The 13,041-nt window shown below is 43.0% G+C and overlaps 1 protein-coding gene across 1 annotated transcript in view; it reads right to left on the bottom strand.

Moving 5' to 3' along the window:
• LOC124288437 (adhesion G protein-coupled receptor A3-like) overlaps positions 1-13,041 on the bottom strand; it is a 121,003-nt gene that overhangs the window by 27,638 nt on the left and 80,324 nt on the right. Inside the window, 1 exon segment of the mRNA XM_046724955.1 lies at positions 779-850. Coding sequence (XP_046580911.1) covers positions 779-850 — 72 coding nt within the window.

The raw sequence follows: 13,041 nt of genomic DNA, 5'->3' as shown, positions 1-13,041 counted from the left end.
GCTTAAGAAGTTCGTAGGGCTTAAGAAGTTTCGAGAATAGCTAGTCAGGTGTCCTACAGGGAACCCTATGTGTAGCCCAATGACACCAGGCATCTCTACACTGAATTTACACAAACACCAGGTGTTCCTTCATTTGTTTATCACAATCACATCAACCATTTCTACAATCACACTGTTAAGATAGTGACAACAACAAATGTTAAGAAGACCACACCAGGTGTTCCTACGATCAATCTGAGAAGTTTGTAGCAACACCAGGTGTCATAGCCAACGATAGTCCAGCAGTGGTACGGTGGATCTTATTAATCCAGTTTAAGCCTGACAAACCAGCGGTTGATAGCATGATCAGTTATCCATGGATGGAACACACTGATAGCTAAGGAAAACATTTCAAACACTGCACCTTTGCTTCAGTTGGTTTACAGGGGTGGAAAAAACCCATTGCCCGACGTCCGAGTCCAGTGTTTTTTTCTGTCGGGCAAGCAAATTTGTATATCATGCTGTACCGGTGTCCAGTTGACTTTCCAATGTTAATAATGTTGTTTATTTAAAAAATCAACAAGAAAGTGGCCGGTATAGTGGTAAACTTATCAGGGCAAGTGATTTTACATGTGCCACTGTACCGGAGTACACTAGCAATTTTAAAGTTATTTCCACCACTGGTTTATATGATGATCATTGGTTACTCGGGACATGCACTGCCCGAACTGACCGTCCAACAACCCCCACCTTCCTCATATCCTTCACGTAGCGGCAAGTAGCGAGAAAATCAACTTACAGTTTCTCCAACTTGGGAAGTCCGGTGAACATGCTACTGTTGATGGTGCCAATCTGGTTCCATGATAGATCTCTGCAAATAGAAGGAGAAGGCGGTCACACTGTTCACGGTCTGCAGAATTCCATGTAGATTTCAGAGTAGACATTATTCACAACTTTCACACCCAGGTACTTCTATAATCATTTCATATTTCTATATTTGATAAGTACGACTTCCCTATATATTGCAAAGTCAAATAAGTGCTTAATAAAACATAAGCTCATCTTTATACATTTAATTTTTGTTCTTCTTTCAAAACTTCAAAGAAATAAAAACGAAGTTAAACTGAAAGTTTATGGGTTTTTAAATTGCTTGCATCCTTCATCTCAGCATAGTAAACAAGAACATCTGTAAATAAGAAAACATAGAAAGCTTTGATGAGCAAAAAATATTAAGAAAATAAAGCCTTTAATATATACTGTTTCTTTCAGGAGTTTATCTTTACATCAAACTGTCAAACTATCACATGCTTTGATGAGCAAAGAAAATTTGAAAAAAGGCCATTAAAATAAACTGTTTCTTTTAGGGGTTTACCAATACACCAAACTGTGAAACTATCCCATGCTCGCCCTGCAAGAGTACTATGCCAGCAGACATGTAGCAGTAAAATAGTGCTGCCGGTAGTACCCAGTACGCGTAGCAGTAACAATAGTGCTGCCGCGTGTAGCGGTACCCAGTAGCAGTAACATAGTGCTGCCGGTAGTACCCAGTACGTGTAGCAGTAACATAGTGCTGCTGGTAGTACCCAGTACGTGTAGCAGTAACATAGTGCTGCCGGTAGTACCCAGTACGTGTAGCAGTAACATAGTGCTGCCGGTAGTACCCAGTACGTGTAGCAGTAACATAGTGCTGCCGGTAGTACCCAGTACGTGTAGCAGTAAAATAGTGCTGCTGTACCCGGTAAAATAATTGTAGCACGGTGTAGCGTAAAATAGTGCTGCGGTGAGTAAAACCCAGTACCCAGTGTGGTAGCAGTAAAATAGTGCTGCCGGTAGTACCCAGTACGTGTAGCAGTAACATAGTGCTGCCGGTAGTACCCAGTACGTGTAGCAGTAAAATAGTGCTGCCGGTAGTACCCAGTACGTGTAGCAGTAAAATAGTGCTGCTGGTAGTACCCAGTACGTGTAGCAGTAAAATAAAATGCGGTGGTACCCGAATGCGTGTAACCGGCTGCGGTACCCAGTACGTGTAGCAGTAAAATAGTGCTGCCGTAGTACCCAGCATGCGTTGTAGCAGTAACATAGTGCTGCGGTAGTACCCAGTGCGATGTAGCAGTAACATAAGCTGCGGTAGTACCCAGTACGTGTAGCAGTAACATAGTGCTGCCAGTAGTACCCAGTACGTGTAGCAGTAACATAGTGCTGCCGGTAGTACCCAGTACGTGTAGCAGTAACATAGTGCTGCTGGTAGTACCCAGTACGTGTAGCAGTAAAATAGTGCTGCTGGTAGTACCCAGTACGTGTAGCAGTAAAATAGTGCTGCGGTAGTACCCAGTACGTGTAGCAGTAAAATAGTGCTGCCGGTAGTACCCAGTACGTGTAGCAGTAAAATAGTGCTGCCGGGTGAGTACCCAGTACGTGTAGCAGTAAAATAGTGCTGCCGGTAGTACCCAGTACGTGTAGCAGTAAAATAGTGCTGCTGGTAGTACCCAGTACGTGTAGCAGTAAAATAGTGCTGCCGGTAGTACCCAGTACGTGTAGCAGTAAAATAGTGCTGCGGTAGTACCCAGTACGTGTAGCAGTAACATAGTGCTGCTGGTAGTACCCAGTACGTGTAGCAGTAAAATAGTGCTGCCGGTAGTACCCAGTACGTGTAGCAGTAAAATAGTGCTGCCGGTAGTACCCAGTACGTGTAGCAGTAAAATAGTGCTGCCGGTAGTACCCAGTACGTGTAGCAGTAAAATAGTGCTGCCGGTAGTACCCAGTACGTGTAGCAGTAAAATAGTGCTGCCGGTAGTACCCAGTACGTGTAGCAGTAAAATAGTGCTGCGGTGTAGTACCCAGTACCCGATGTAGCAGTAAAATAGTGCTGCGGTGCCGGTGCAGTACCAGTACGTGTAGCAGTAACATAGTGCTGCCGGTAGTACCCAGTACGTGTAGCAGTAACATAGTGCTGCAGGTAGTACCCAGTACGTGTAGCAGTAAAATAGTGCTGCCGGTAGTACCCAGTACGTGTAGCATGCCACAGGTATATAGCTGCAGCTGGTTACACAGACTACATCAACCTGTGGAGTTGGTCAGCAGGGATTACAACTTCAGACAAGACTGACTGACTGAGACTGAGTTTGGTTTTACACCACTTTTAGCAATATTCCAGCAATATCATGGCGGGGGACACCAGAAATGGACTTCACACATTGTACCCATGTGGGGATTCGAACCCGGGTCTTCGGCGTGACGAGCCAACGCTTTAACCACTAGGCTACCCCACCGCCCCCTTCAGACATAAGTTCCAGTAAAGTACGGTTGACAAACTCAAAGAGACAACTCAGTTTTGTTCTCTATCACCGTGGTTTGTTAGAGTTTTGAGTAAACTGTACAGCAAGTCATGGGACCAAAATAGTTTGCTATATCAATCAGGTTGATATAAGCATGCTCGTTATTGATATAGTGGACTGTAATTTCCTTTTGGTTGAGACTGACTGACTGACTGAGTTTGGTTTTACGCCGCTTTTAGCAATATTCCAGCAACATCACGGTGGGGGACACCAGAAATGGGCTTCACACATTGTACCCATGTGGGGATTCGAACCCGGGTCTTCGGCGTGACGAGCAAACGCTTTAACCACTAAGTGATAAGGAGGAAAACATTTGTGTTTCAATTGCAATACAACTACAATTGTGGTAATATTCATAAAGGTCACCTTTCAAGTATGTAACGTCACATAAACTCACAAAAGCACTTTACACTGACAATAACAAGATGCAGAACATTGTTTATGCATTATACACAGTAGTAGACTAGAGTTTATGTGTGTGTGTGTTGTCGACATTACATCAGTAAATAAAAATCTTTAAAGAAATACTGGTTCGCTAATTGGAAAGGAAACAAAATGTTACATAGATTATTGTTATAATATTGGGACTTTGACATTTTCTATGCCTACTTGTACACAACTCAACAATAATGGGCAAGGGTGATTTATTTCATGTGTTTTCGGCAAATATGCTGCTTATTATGAGCTCTGGTACATCTAAGTGATTACAGAATTATTGTGCTGAGTCAGCAGTTTTCATCTGCTGCTTGACACTCTGCTAAATACATTAAGTTTCTCCCAAAGCGAAAACATGTCAGAATTACATACACAAAGGAAACTTGATATATCATCAGAAATATTGTGTTTTAGGTGACATTTTCTTTAATATTTGGTTGAATGAAAGATCAAAGTAGAGCAAAGCAAGTGGGATGGTAAACAGGGCCTGCCAACATGTTACTTTCTACATATGGGGCAGTGCCACTGTTTCAGTCTGAACCGCCTAGGTGGATCAAAGTGCTAGTGGGACTCATTGTGCTGCGTGAGTGGGTGACATGTTGTTTTGAATATTGCTCCAGAACACAGCTACAGATGATGCGGGAGGAACATGATGGAAGCCACAGAAAGACTTTGGATTGACACGGGACAAACAATCAGATTCCGGCTGATATAGTGAGTGTTTAGTTTTACGCCGCACTCAGCAATATTCCAGGCTCGCTGACTTGGTTGACACATGTCATCAGTTCCCAATTGCGCAGATCGATGCTCATGCTGTTGATCACTAGATTGTCTGGTCCAGACTCGAATACAGCGGTCTGTAAATATATTCGAGTCTGGACCAGACAATCCAGTGATCAACAGCATGAGCATCTATCTGCGCAATTGGGAACTGATGACATGTGTCAACCAAGTCAGCAGCCTGACCACCCGATCCCGTTAGTCGCCTCTTATGACAAGCATGGGTTACTGAAGGCACATTCTAACCCGGATCTTCACGTGTTCAGGCTGATATAGCAGTCATGTGGGAGGCGTTATCACATGATGATGATTATAACCAAGAATCATGATGAGGATGGCTATGAAACAATAGATCCTCACACACAGTGTACCACACTAGCAGAATAGATCGTCACACACAGTGTACCACACTAGCAGAATAGATCCTCACACACAGTGTACAACACTAGCAGAATAGATCGTCACACACAGTGTACCACACTAGCAGAATAGATCGCACACACAGTGTACCACACTAGCAGAATAGATCGTCACACACAGTGTACCACACTAGCAGAATAGATCGTCACACCCAGTGTACAGACTAGCAGAATAGATCACACACACAGTGTACCACACTAGCAGAATAGATCCTCACACACAGTGTACCACACTAGCAGAATAGATCACCACACACAGTGTACCACACTAGCAGAATAGATCGTCACACACAGTGTACCACACTAGCAGAATAGATCCTCACACACAGTGTACCACACTAGCAGAATAGATCCTCATACACAGTGTACCACACTAGCAGAATAGATCCTCATACAGTGTACCACACTAGCAGAATAGATCGTCACACACAGTGTACCACACTAGCAGAATAGATCGTCACACACAGTGTACCACACTAGCAGAATAGATCCTCACACACAGTGTACCACACTAGCAGAATAGATCGTCACACACAGTGTACCACACTAGCAGAATAGATCCTCACACACAGTGTACCACACTAGCAGAATAGATCCTCACACAGTGTACCACAGCAGAATAGATCGCCACACACAGTGTACCACAATAGCAGAACAGATCCTCACACAGTGTACCACACTAGAATAGATCGCCACACACAGTGTACAACACTAGCAGAATAGATCACCACACACAGTGTACCACACTAGCAGAATAGATCGTCACACACAGTGTACCACACTAGCAGAATAGATCGTCACACACAGTGTACCACACTAGCAGAATAGATCACCACACACAGTGTACCACACTAGCAGAATAGATCACCACACACAGTGTACCACACTAGCAGAATAGATCGTCACACCCAGTGTACCACACTAGCAGAATAGATCCTCATACGCAGTGTACCACACTAGCAGAATAGATCCTCATACAGTGTACCACACTAGCAGAATAGATCGTCACACACAGTGTACCACACTAGCAAAATAGATCCTCATACACAGTGTACCACACTAGCAGAATAGATCGCCACACACAGTGTACCACACTAGCAGAATAGATCCTCACACAGTGTACCACACTAGCAGAATAGATCCTCACACAGTGTACCACACGAGCAGAATAGATCGCCACACACAGTGTACCACAATAGCAGAACAGATCCTCACACAGTGTACCACACTAGAATAGATCGCCACACACAGTGTACAACACTAGCAGAATAGATCACCACACACAGTGTACCACACTAGCAGAATAGATCGCCACACACAGTGTACCACACTAGCAGAATAGATCACACACACAGTGTACCACACTAGCAGAATAGATCGTCACACACAGTGTACCACACTAGCAGAATAGATCGTCACACACAGTGTACCACACTAGCAGAATAGATTGTCACACACAGTGTACCACACTAGCAGAATAGATCGTCACACCCAGTGTACCACACTAGCAGAATAGATCGTCACACAGTGTACCACACTAGCAGAATAGATCCTCATACACAGTGTACCACACTAGCAGAATCTATAACTGAAATCCACCAACAATCAGGCCTACCAAAGAAAACTTTTCCACTGTGCAGAAAAACACAGAAAAGCCCACATTAATCGTGGAAATAGCAACATAAACATAATACCTTGCTACTGAAACAGTAAAAACGGCAACCTTAAATCGCGAAACCTGCATAAAAAAACAAAGCGTCTGCAACTTCGATTTTGTGCATGCGCACATGGAAGAGGAAGTCTCGACCGCATGTTGACATTTTCCAGCTTGGACAAAAGTTACATTCCCTTTTTAAAGTATTTCTGTTGTGTTATTTGGCATTTATCATCATGATACTTGTGTGCAAACTTGTTTAGTTTATTTTCAATTCGTATGAAATGATTCACAGCAATTATTTCGACATTTTCAATACTTTTTCCATGCGAGGCGATTCATGGCTGCTCGGAAATTTGAAAGAAGCGCACATGTACAGTAGAGGTCAAAGTTCCCTGATATAAAAATCTTGCAGTTTCATAATCTTTCGTTGCTGTTTTTACTGTTTCAGTAACGAGGTAATATGTTTATGTTGCTATTTCCATGATTAATGTGAACTTTTCTGCACAGTGGGAAAGTTTTCTTTGGTAGCCTGAACAATGATACTTCACTGACAAACCCATGATGTGGAGTGAATCTGGGATTCAAGCCCACTACAGATCCCGTCATAACAAAGGGCAGTTGAGGTTCCGCAGACCACCTTGTCATGTTATGTTTGTTCATACTGGCAACAGGACAACACAACCATCCTAAGTCTGGTCATAATTTACTTCAAGAACACCTATCTAGTTCACCTTTACATGTACTAATCCAGAAATAGATACAAGCATGTGTCTACCTGACAATCAAAACTGAAATTCGATTCACAAAGATGTGCGACAGAAATATACAGTTTATGGTTTGAAAACCTGGCCAGCTTCTCTTGACAAGTGTTGAGAAACAGTTTGTACAGAAAGCCTTCAGGCTCAGCTGCATCATGACACATCAACTCAGATGCAGCACTAGGAAACTGTTGCCTCGTAAAACATAGACATCATAACATCAAGTATCAAGAATCAAGAACAAACATAAATCTGAGGAGACATTATACTGTCACATGAGACTGGTGTACTGCTGGCCAGGACTTGCTGATCACCAGCTTCAGGAGCCAGAACGACTTGTCCTTCTGACACACAACAAGTCTACAGCAACACTTGTCCAGCACAACCGCACCAGTAAACTGCAGTTTAAATATTTGCCTTGTGTTTCCTGGTCAGTTGAAGGAGGGCGACGATATTGTTGCTATCATTCTCCGCACCAAGTGTTTTCACCAACTGGCACACAAGTTGCTTCTCCCAGGAAATATGTCTGAAAAGGTCATTCCATTGACTAAGAACTAGTAGACGTCTAGTCACTGGGTAATTCATGAAGTCTATCAGCCATTTGAGTTGATGAAATGTTGAAGTGTTTCAGCCATTTACACTGATGAAGAGCAGACATTGTCTCTGTACTGCCCCAAATGGCTCATTGTCTTGTGCTACCAATTTAAAAACTTGAACCATTTTCTAACTTTGCAGCCAAGTTCCTTGATCAAAACTCCCATTTACACATGCAATGAAAAATCCAAGGTTAGTTTATTACGGACTTGTCTGGAAAGTTCACTGAATTTACAATTCAGCTCTTACTTTGGGTTCTAGTGTCTACGGACACAGAAGATCCGGGTTAGAATTGATCTTCAGTAATCCATGCTTGTCTTAAGAGGTTTACATGTCTTTGGGTTGACACAGATCATTGTATCCCAATTGCGTAGATCGATGCTCATGCTGTTGATCACTGGATTGTCTAGGATTATTTACAGACTGCTGCAATATAGCCAGAATATTGCTGAGTTTGGTGTAAAACTAAACTCACTCACTCACTCTAGTATCAACCGCCTCAGAAAACCCCCAAACCCTCACTTAATGGAGATCATGTGTTACAATACCTCATTTCTGAGGGTTATTGGACACATGCATATGTATCACCACAGCTGACCCTCACTGACCAGTCTTCATGGCCACCAGCTCAGAATTTGTTTCAATATGACAGAATACATCCTGCTGGTTTATTATCACAGGTATCCACAACATCATATCAAGCATCTCCTGGCTCCTCCTCCACCACAACATCATATCAAGCAGCTCCTGGCTCCTCCTCCACCACAACATCATATCAAGCATCTCCTGGCTCCTCCTCCACCACAACATCATATCAAGCATATCCTGGCTCCTCCTCCACCACAACATCATATCAAGCATCTCCTGGCTCCTCCTCCACCACAACATCATATCAAGCATCTCCTGGCTCCTCTCCTCCTCCACCACAACATCATATCAAGCATATCCTGGCTCCTCCTCCACCACAACATCATATCAAGCAAGCATATCCTGGCCTGGCTCCTCCTCCACCACAACATCATATCAAGCATCTCCTGGCTCCTCCTCCACCACAACATCATATCAAGCATATCCTGGCTCCTCCTCCACCACAACATCATATCAAGCATATCCTGGCTCCTCCTCCACCACAACATCATATCAAGCATATCCTGGCTCCTCCTCCACCACAACATCATATCAAGCATATGGCTGGCTCCTCCTCCACCACAACATCATATCAAGCATCTCCTGGCTCCTCCTCCACCACAACATCATATCAAGCATCTCCTGGCTCCTCCTCCACCACAACATCATATCAAGCATATCCTGGCTCCTCCTCCACCACAACATCATATCAAGGCTCCATCCACCACAACATCATATCAAGCATCCTGGCTCCTCCTCCACCACAACATCATATCAAGCATCTCCTGGCTCCTCCTCCACCACAACATCATATCAAGCAACATCATATCAAGCATCTCCTGGCTCCTCCTCCACCACAACATCATATCAAGCAACATCTCCTGGCTCCTCCTCCACCACAACATCATATCAAGCATCTCCTGGCTCCTCCTCCACCACAACATCATATCAAGCATCTCCTGGCTCCTCCTCCACCACAACATCATATCAAGCATCTCCTGGCTCCTCCTCCACCACAACATCATATCAAGCATCTCCTGGCTCCTCCTCCACCACAACATCATATCAAGCAGCTCCTGGCTCCTCCTCCACAAGAAAACCCCTGAGCCTGTTGAAGTGTGCGAGTTACAATCATCTCATGGCTAAGATAACTTTGCGGAAAAAGATCTTGGGGTGAACAAAAAATCAGACCATAAGCCTGCCCTGTTCCTAACTCCATGCCATGATATTTATACAAAAGCCTATCTTCATCTGAAATGTTTTCATATGTGATGTAAAGTTCATAAAATTTAATCACAGAAGTTCTAAACATGACCCAAGCGTCTAACTTCCATGCTTAACTCCCATGTTCCTAACGGTGAGCATTAAACAAACATATTGATCAGGTTTCATTATTAAGAACATCCAGTCCTCGCCAGCAACAGTGTAATTATCTGTTCTTCCTCGGCAGCTGGCTGCTGCCAAATGTTTCTTACTTAGCAAGACGTTTTTCCAAATATACTTTTTGACCTAGACAACTGTGCCTAACGTAGACAGGTGCAATAGTCTGGAAGTCGTTTCCGTCACCTATTGATGCCTACTCGCCATGTGGTCATGTGACTGAAGGACTTCACAGACTTGGAGAAGGAGGCGGCAACATATCCAACTGATTTCCACAAGATATGTATCGCCTGTTCATACAAGTCTCTGCTGGGGGCCTTCCACAAAACATCCTACATTCTCCGAGTCTACGCAGTCTTATCCCATCACACAGCCATTAAAGACCCCACTTCAACTGTTGGACAGACGGCTAATTTTGTCAGTAGTGAATATTTCATTGACCAATTTTTTTTCTCACACATGCAAAGAATGTAAATCATTCTATTTAGGACTTGTTTTCAGAATTTGTTCATGAGAAGGACGTAAGAAATGGTGTGCAGCGTCATGTGTCTGACCGCAGGAACGCAAATAAACTGATTTACAATCACAACTGACTCTACTTTGGTTGTGCGGATCACCATACTATATTACATAGTGAGTGAGTGAGTGAGTGAGTGAGTGAGTGAGTGAGAAGTGAGTGAGTGAGTGAGTGGGTGAGTGAGTGAGAATGCTGCTTCATACAGTAGGTGAGGTGAGGTGAAATTGGGTTTAACGTCGTGCTTGAGAATATTTCGCTCATATGACGACGTGCATGCGTGTGTATGTGTATGTGCGGCTGCTTGTACTAGCCCAGACTTAAGCTGGTTTTATAGTGCTAGCCCACTGAGATACCATGCCGCAGTGAAGCACGAATACCCCACTCAGACACATTATACTGACTCCGAGACGACCAGTCCTTGTTGCACTCATTAATGCCGAGCGCCAGGCAGGGACCAACAAGTACCATATTTTAACCTCTTTTTGGTATGACGCGGTCGGGGATCAAACCCGCGACCCTCCGCTCTCCGGGCGGACACTCTAACCACTACACCACGGAGGCGGTCTTCATACAGTGGTATTTCAGTTGTTTGTGTCAGTGAGTGAGTGAGTGAGTGAGTGAGAATGCTGCTTCATACAGTAGTACTTCAGTTGTTTGTGTCAGTGAGTGAGTGAGAATGCTGCTTCATACAGTAGTACTTCAGTTGTTTGTGTCAGTGAGTGAGTGAGTGAGAATGCTGCTTCATACAGTAGTACTTCAGTTGTTTGTCAGTGAGTGAGTGAGTGGTGAGTGAGAATGCTGCTTCAGTGTGTAGTGAGAATGCTGCTTCATAAGTTGTTGTTGTGTCAGTGAGTGAGTGAGTGAGAATGCTGCTTCATACAGTAGTACTTCAGTTGTTTGTGTCAGTGAGTGAGTGAGTGAGAATGCTGCTTCTTACAGTAGTACTTCAGTTGTTTGTGTCAGTGAGTGAGTGAGTGAGTGAGAATGCTGCTTACAGTACTAGTACAGTTGTTTGCTGTCAGTGAGTAGTACTTCAGTTGTTTGTGTCAGTGAGTGAGAATGCGTGAGTGAGTGAGTGAGAATGCTGCTTCATACAGTAGTACTTCAGTTGTTTGTGTCACTGAGTGAGTGAGTGAGAATGCTGCTTCATACAGTAGTACTTCAGTTGTTTGTGTCAGTGAGTATGTGAGTGAGTGAGTGAGAATGCTGCTTCATACAGTAGTACTTCAGTTGTTTGTGTCAGTGAGTGAGTGAGTGAGAATGCTGCTTCATACAGTAGTACTTCAGTTGTTTGTGTCAGTGAGTGAGTGAGAATGCTGCTTCATACAGTAGCACTTCAGTTGTTTGTGTCAGTGAGTGAGTGAGAATGCTGCTTCTTACAGTAGTACTTCAGTTGTTTGTGTCAGTGAGTGAGTGAGTGAGAATGCTGCTTCATACAGTAGTACTTCAGTTGTTTGTGTCAGTGAGTGAGTGAGAATGCTGCTTCTTACAGTAGTACTTCAGTTGTTGTGTGTGTCAGTGAGTGAGTGAGTGAGTGAGTGAGTGAGAAAGAATGCTGCTTTATACAGTAGTACTTCAGTTGTTTTACTGCATCACTCCTGAAGTCATAAATAACACAAATGTTTGCCTTGACCAAAATTAGCCTATTGAAGCAAGGACGAGGACGGTGCTGACCACCACCATTCAACCACACAATCAGGTTAACTGTATTTTTTATGTTTCTCGTCGCCAACCTTAACTAACAAAAAGGTTAACTAATACATGAAAATGAACAAAATATATAAACTGTTTTTTTAATAATCATTCCATATTTGTTTAAACATTAAAATTAAGAGTGAGTAAGTAAATAATGCTTTATGATACATCAACACTTTTGTGGCAAGAAATGTATTTTGTTTTACAATCTGTTAGACACAATAAAAATGATGTTGAAAGTCACTAAAATCCCCGTCAAACATCACATCTACGGGTAAAACCTGACTGTTGATATAAAAAGCTAATATATCTTATAGGATAGCTTAATTATTTTTAATTTAAAATTCATATCACTTCGTAATAGTCATTTAATTAATTTATGATGAAGATTGAGTCGTTTGATTCGAAATAATTTTCTAATAAATGTGGAAGATGAAAGACTAAGCTGACCTGGTTCTTTCATGAGTGGGCAAGGATAAGTGTATATCTTGTATCATATCAGTGCACGCAATTCCAAATGGCAGGAAACTGAGCAATGAAATTTCTATTTTTTCAAATGAGACTGAAAATTCAGGGTATCTGGAGATGGGAAACAGAAAAACTTGGGAGAGCCTCACAGGACTGTGCAACACCTGAGGTACATAACCCGAAACAATACATCGCCATACACAGATAAATCCAAGTCCAATTCAGTTGTGAGCTATATTTCAGTCATCACAGACTGTGTCAGCTCACAGTCCCGTACACGGTATTCAATAAGAACAGAGGTAAGAACAGAAATATTTCCCATGATTTAGACAGCCTACAAGCACCTGTCTTGACTTTCATTAACTATGTCATATGTTTCAAAAGGAACAAAAAGTTA

Source organism: Haliotis rubra, unplaced genomic scaffold (assembly GCF_003918875.1).
Source record: "Haliotis rubra isolate DU_JTF1 unplaced genomic scaffold, ASM391887v1 Scf418, whole genome shotgun sequence".
Lineage (NCBI taxonomy): Eukaryota > Metazoa > Mollusca > Gastropoda > Lepetellida > Haliotidae > Haliotis > Haliotis rubra.
This window is presented reverse-complemented; position numbering and strand designations above follow the sequence as displayed.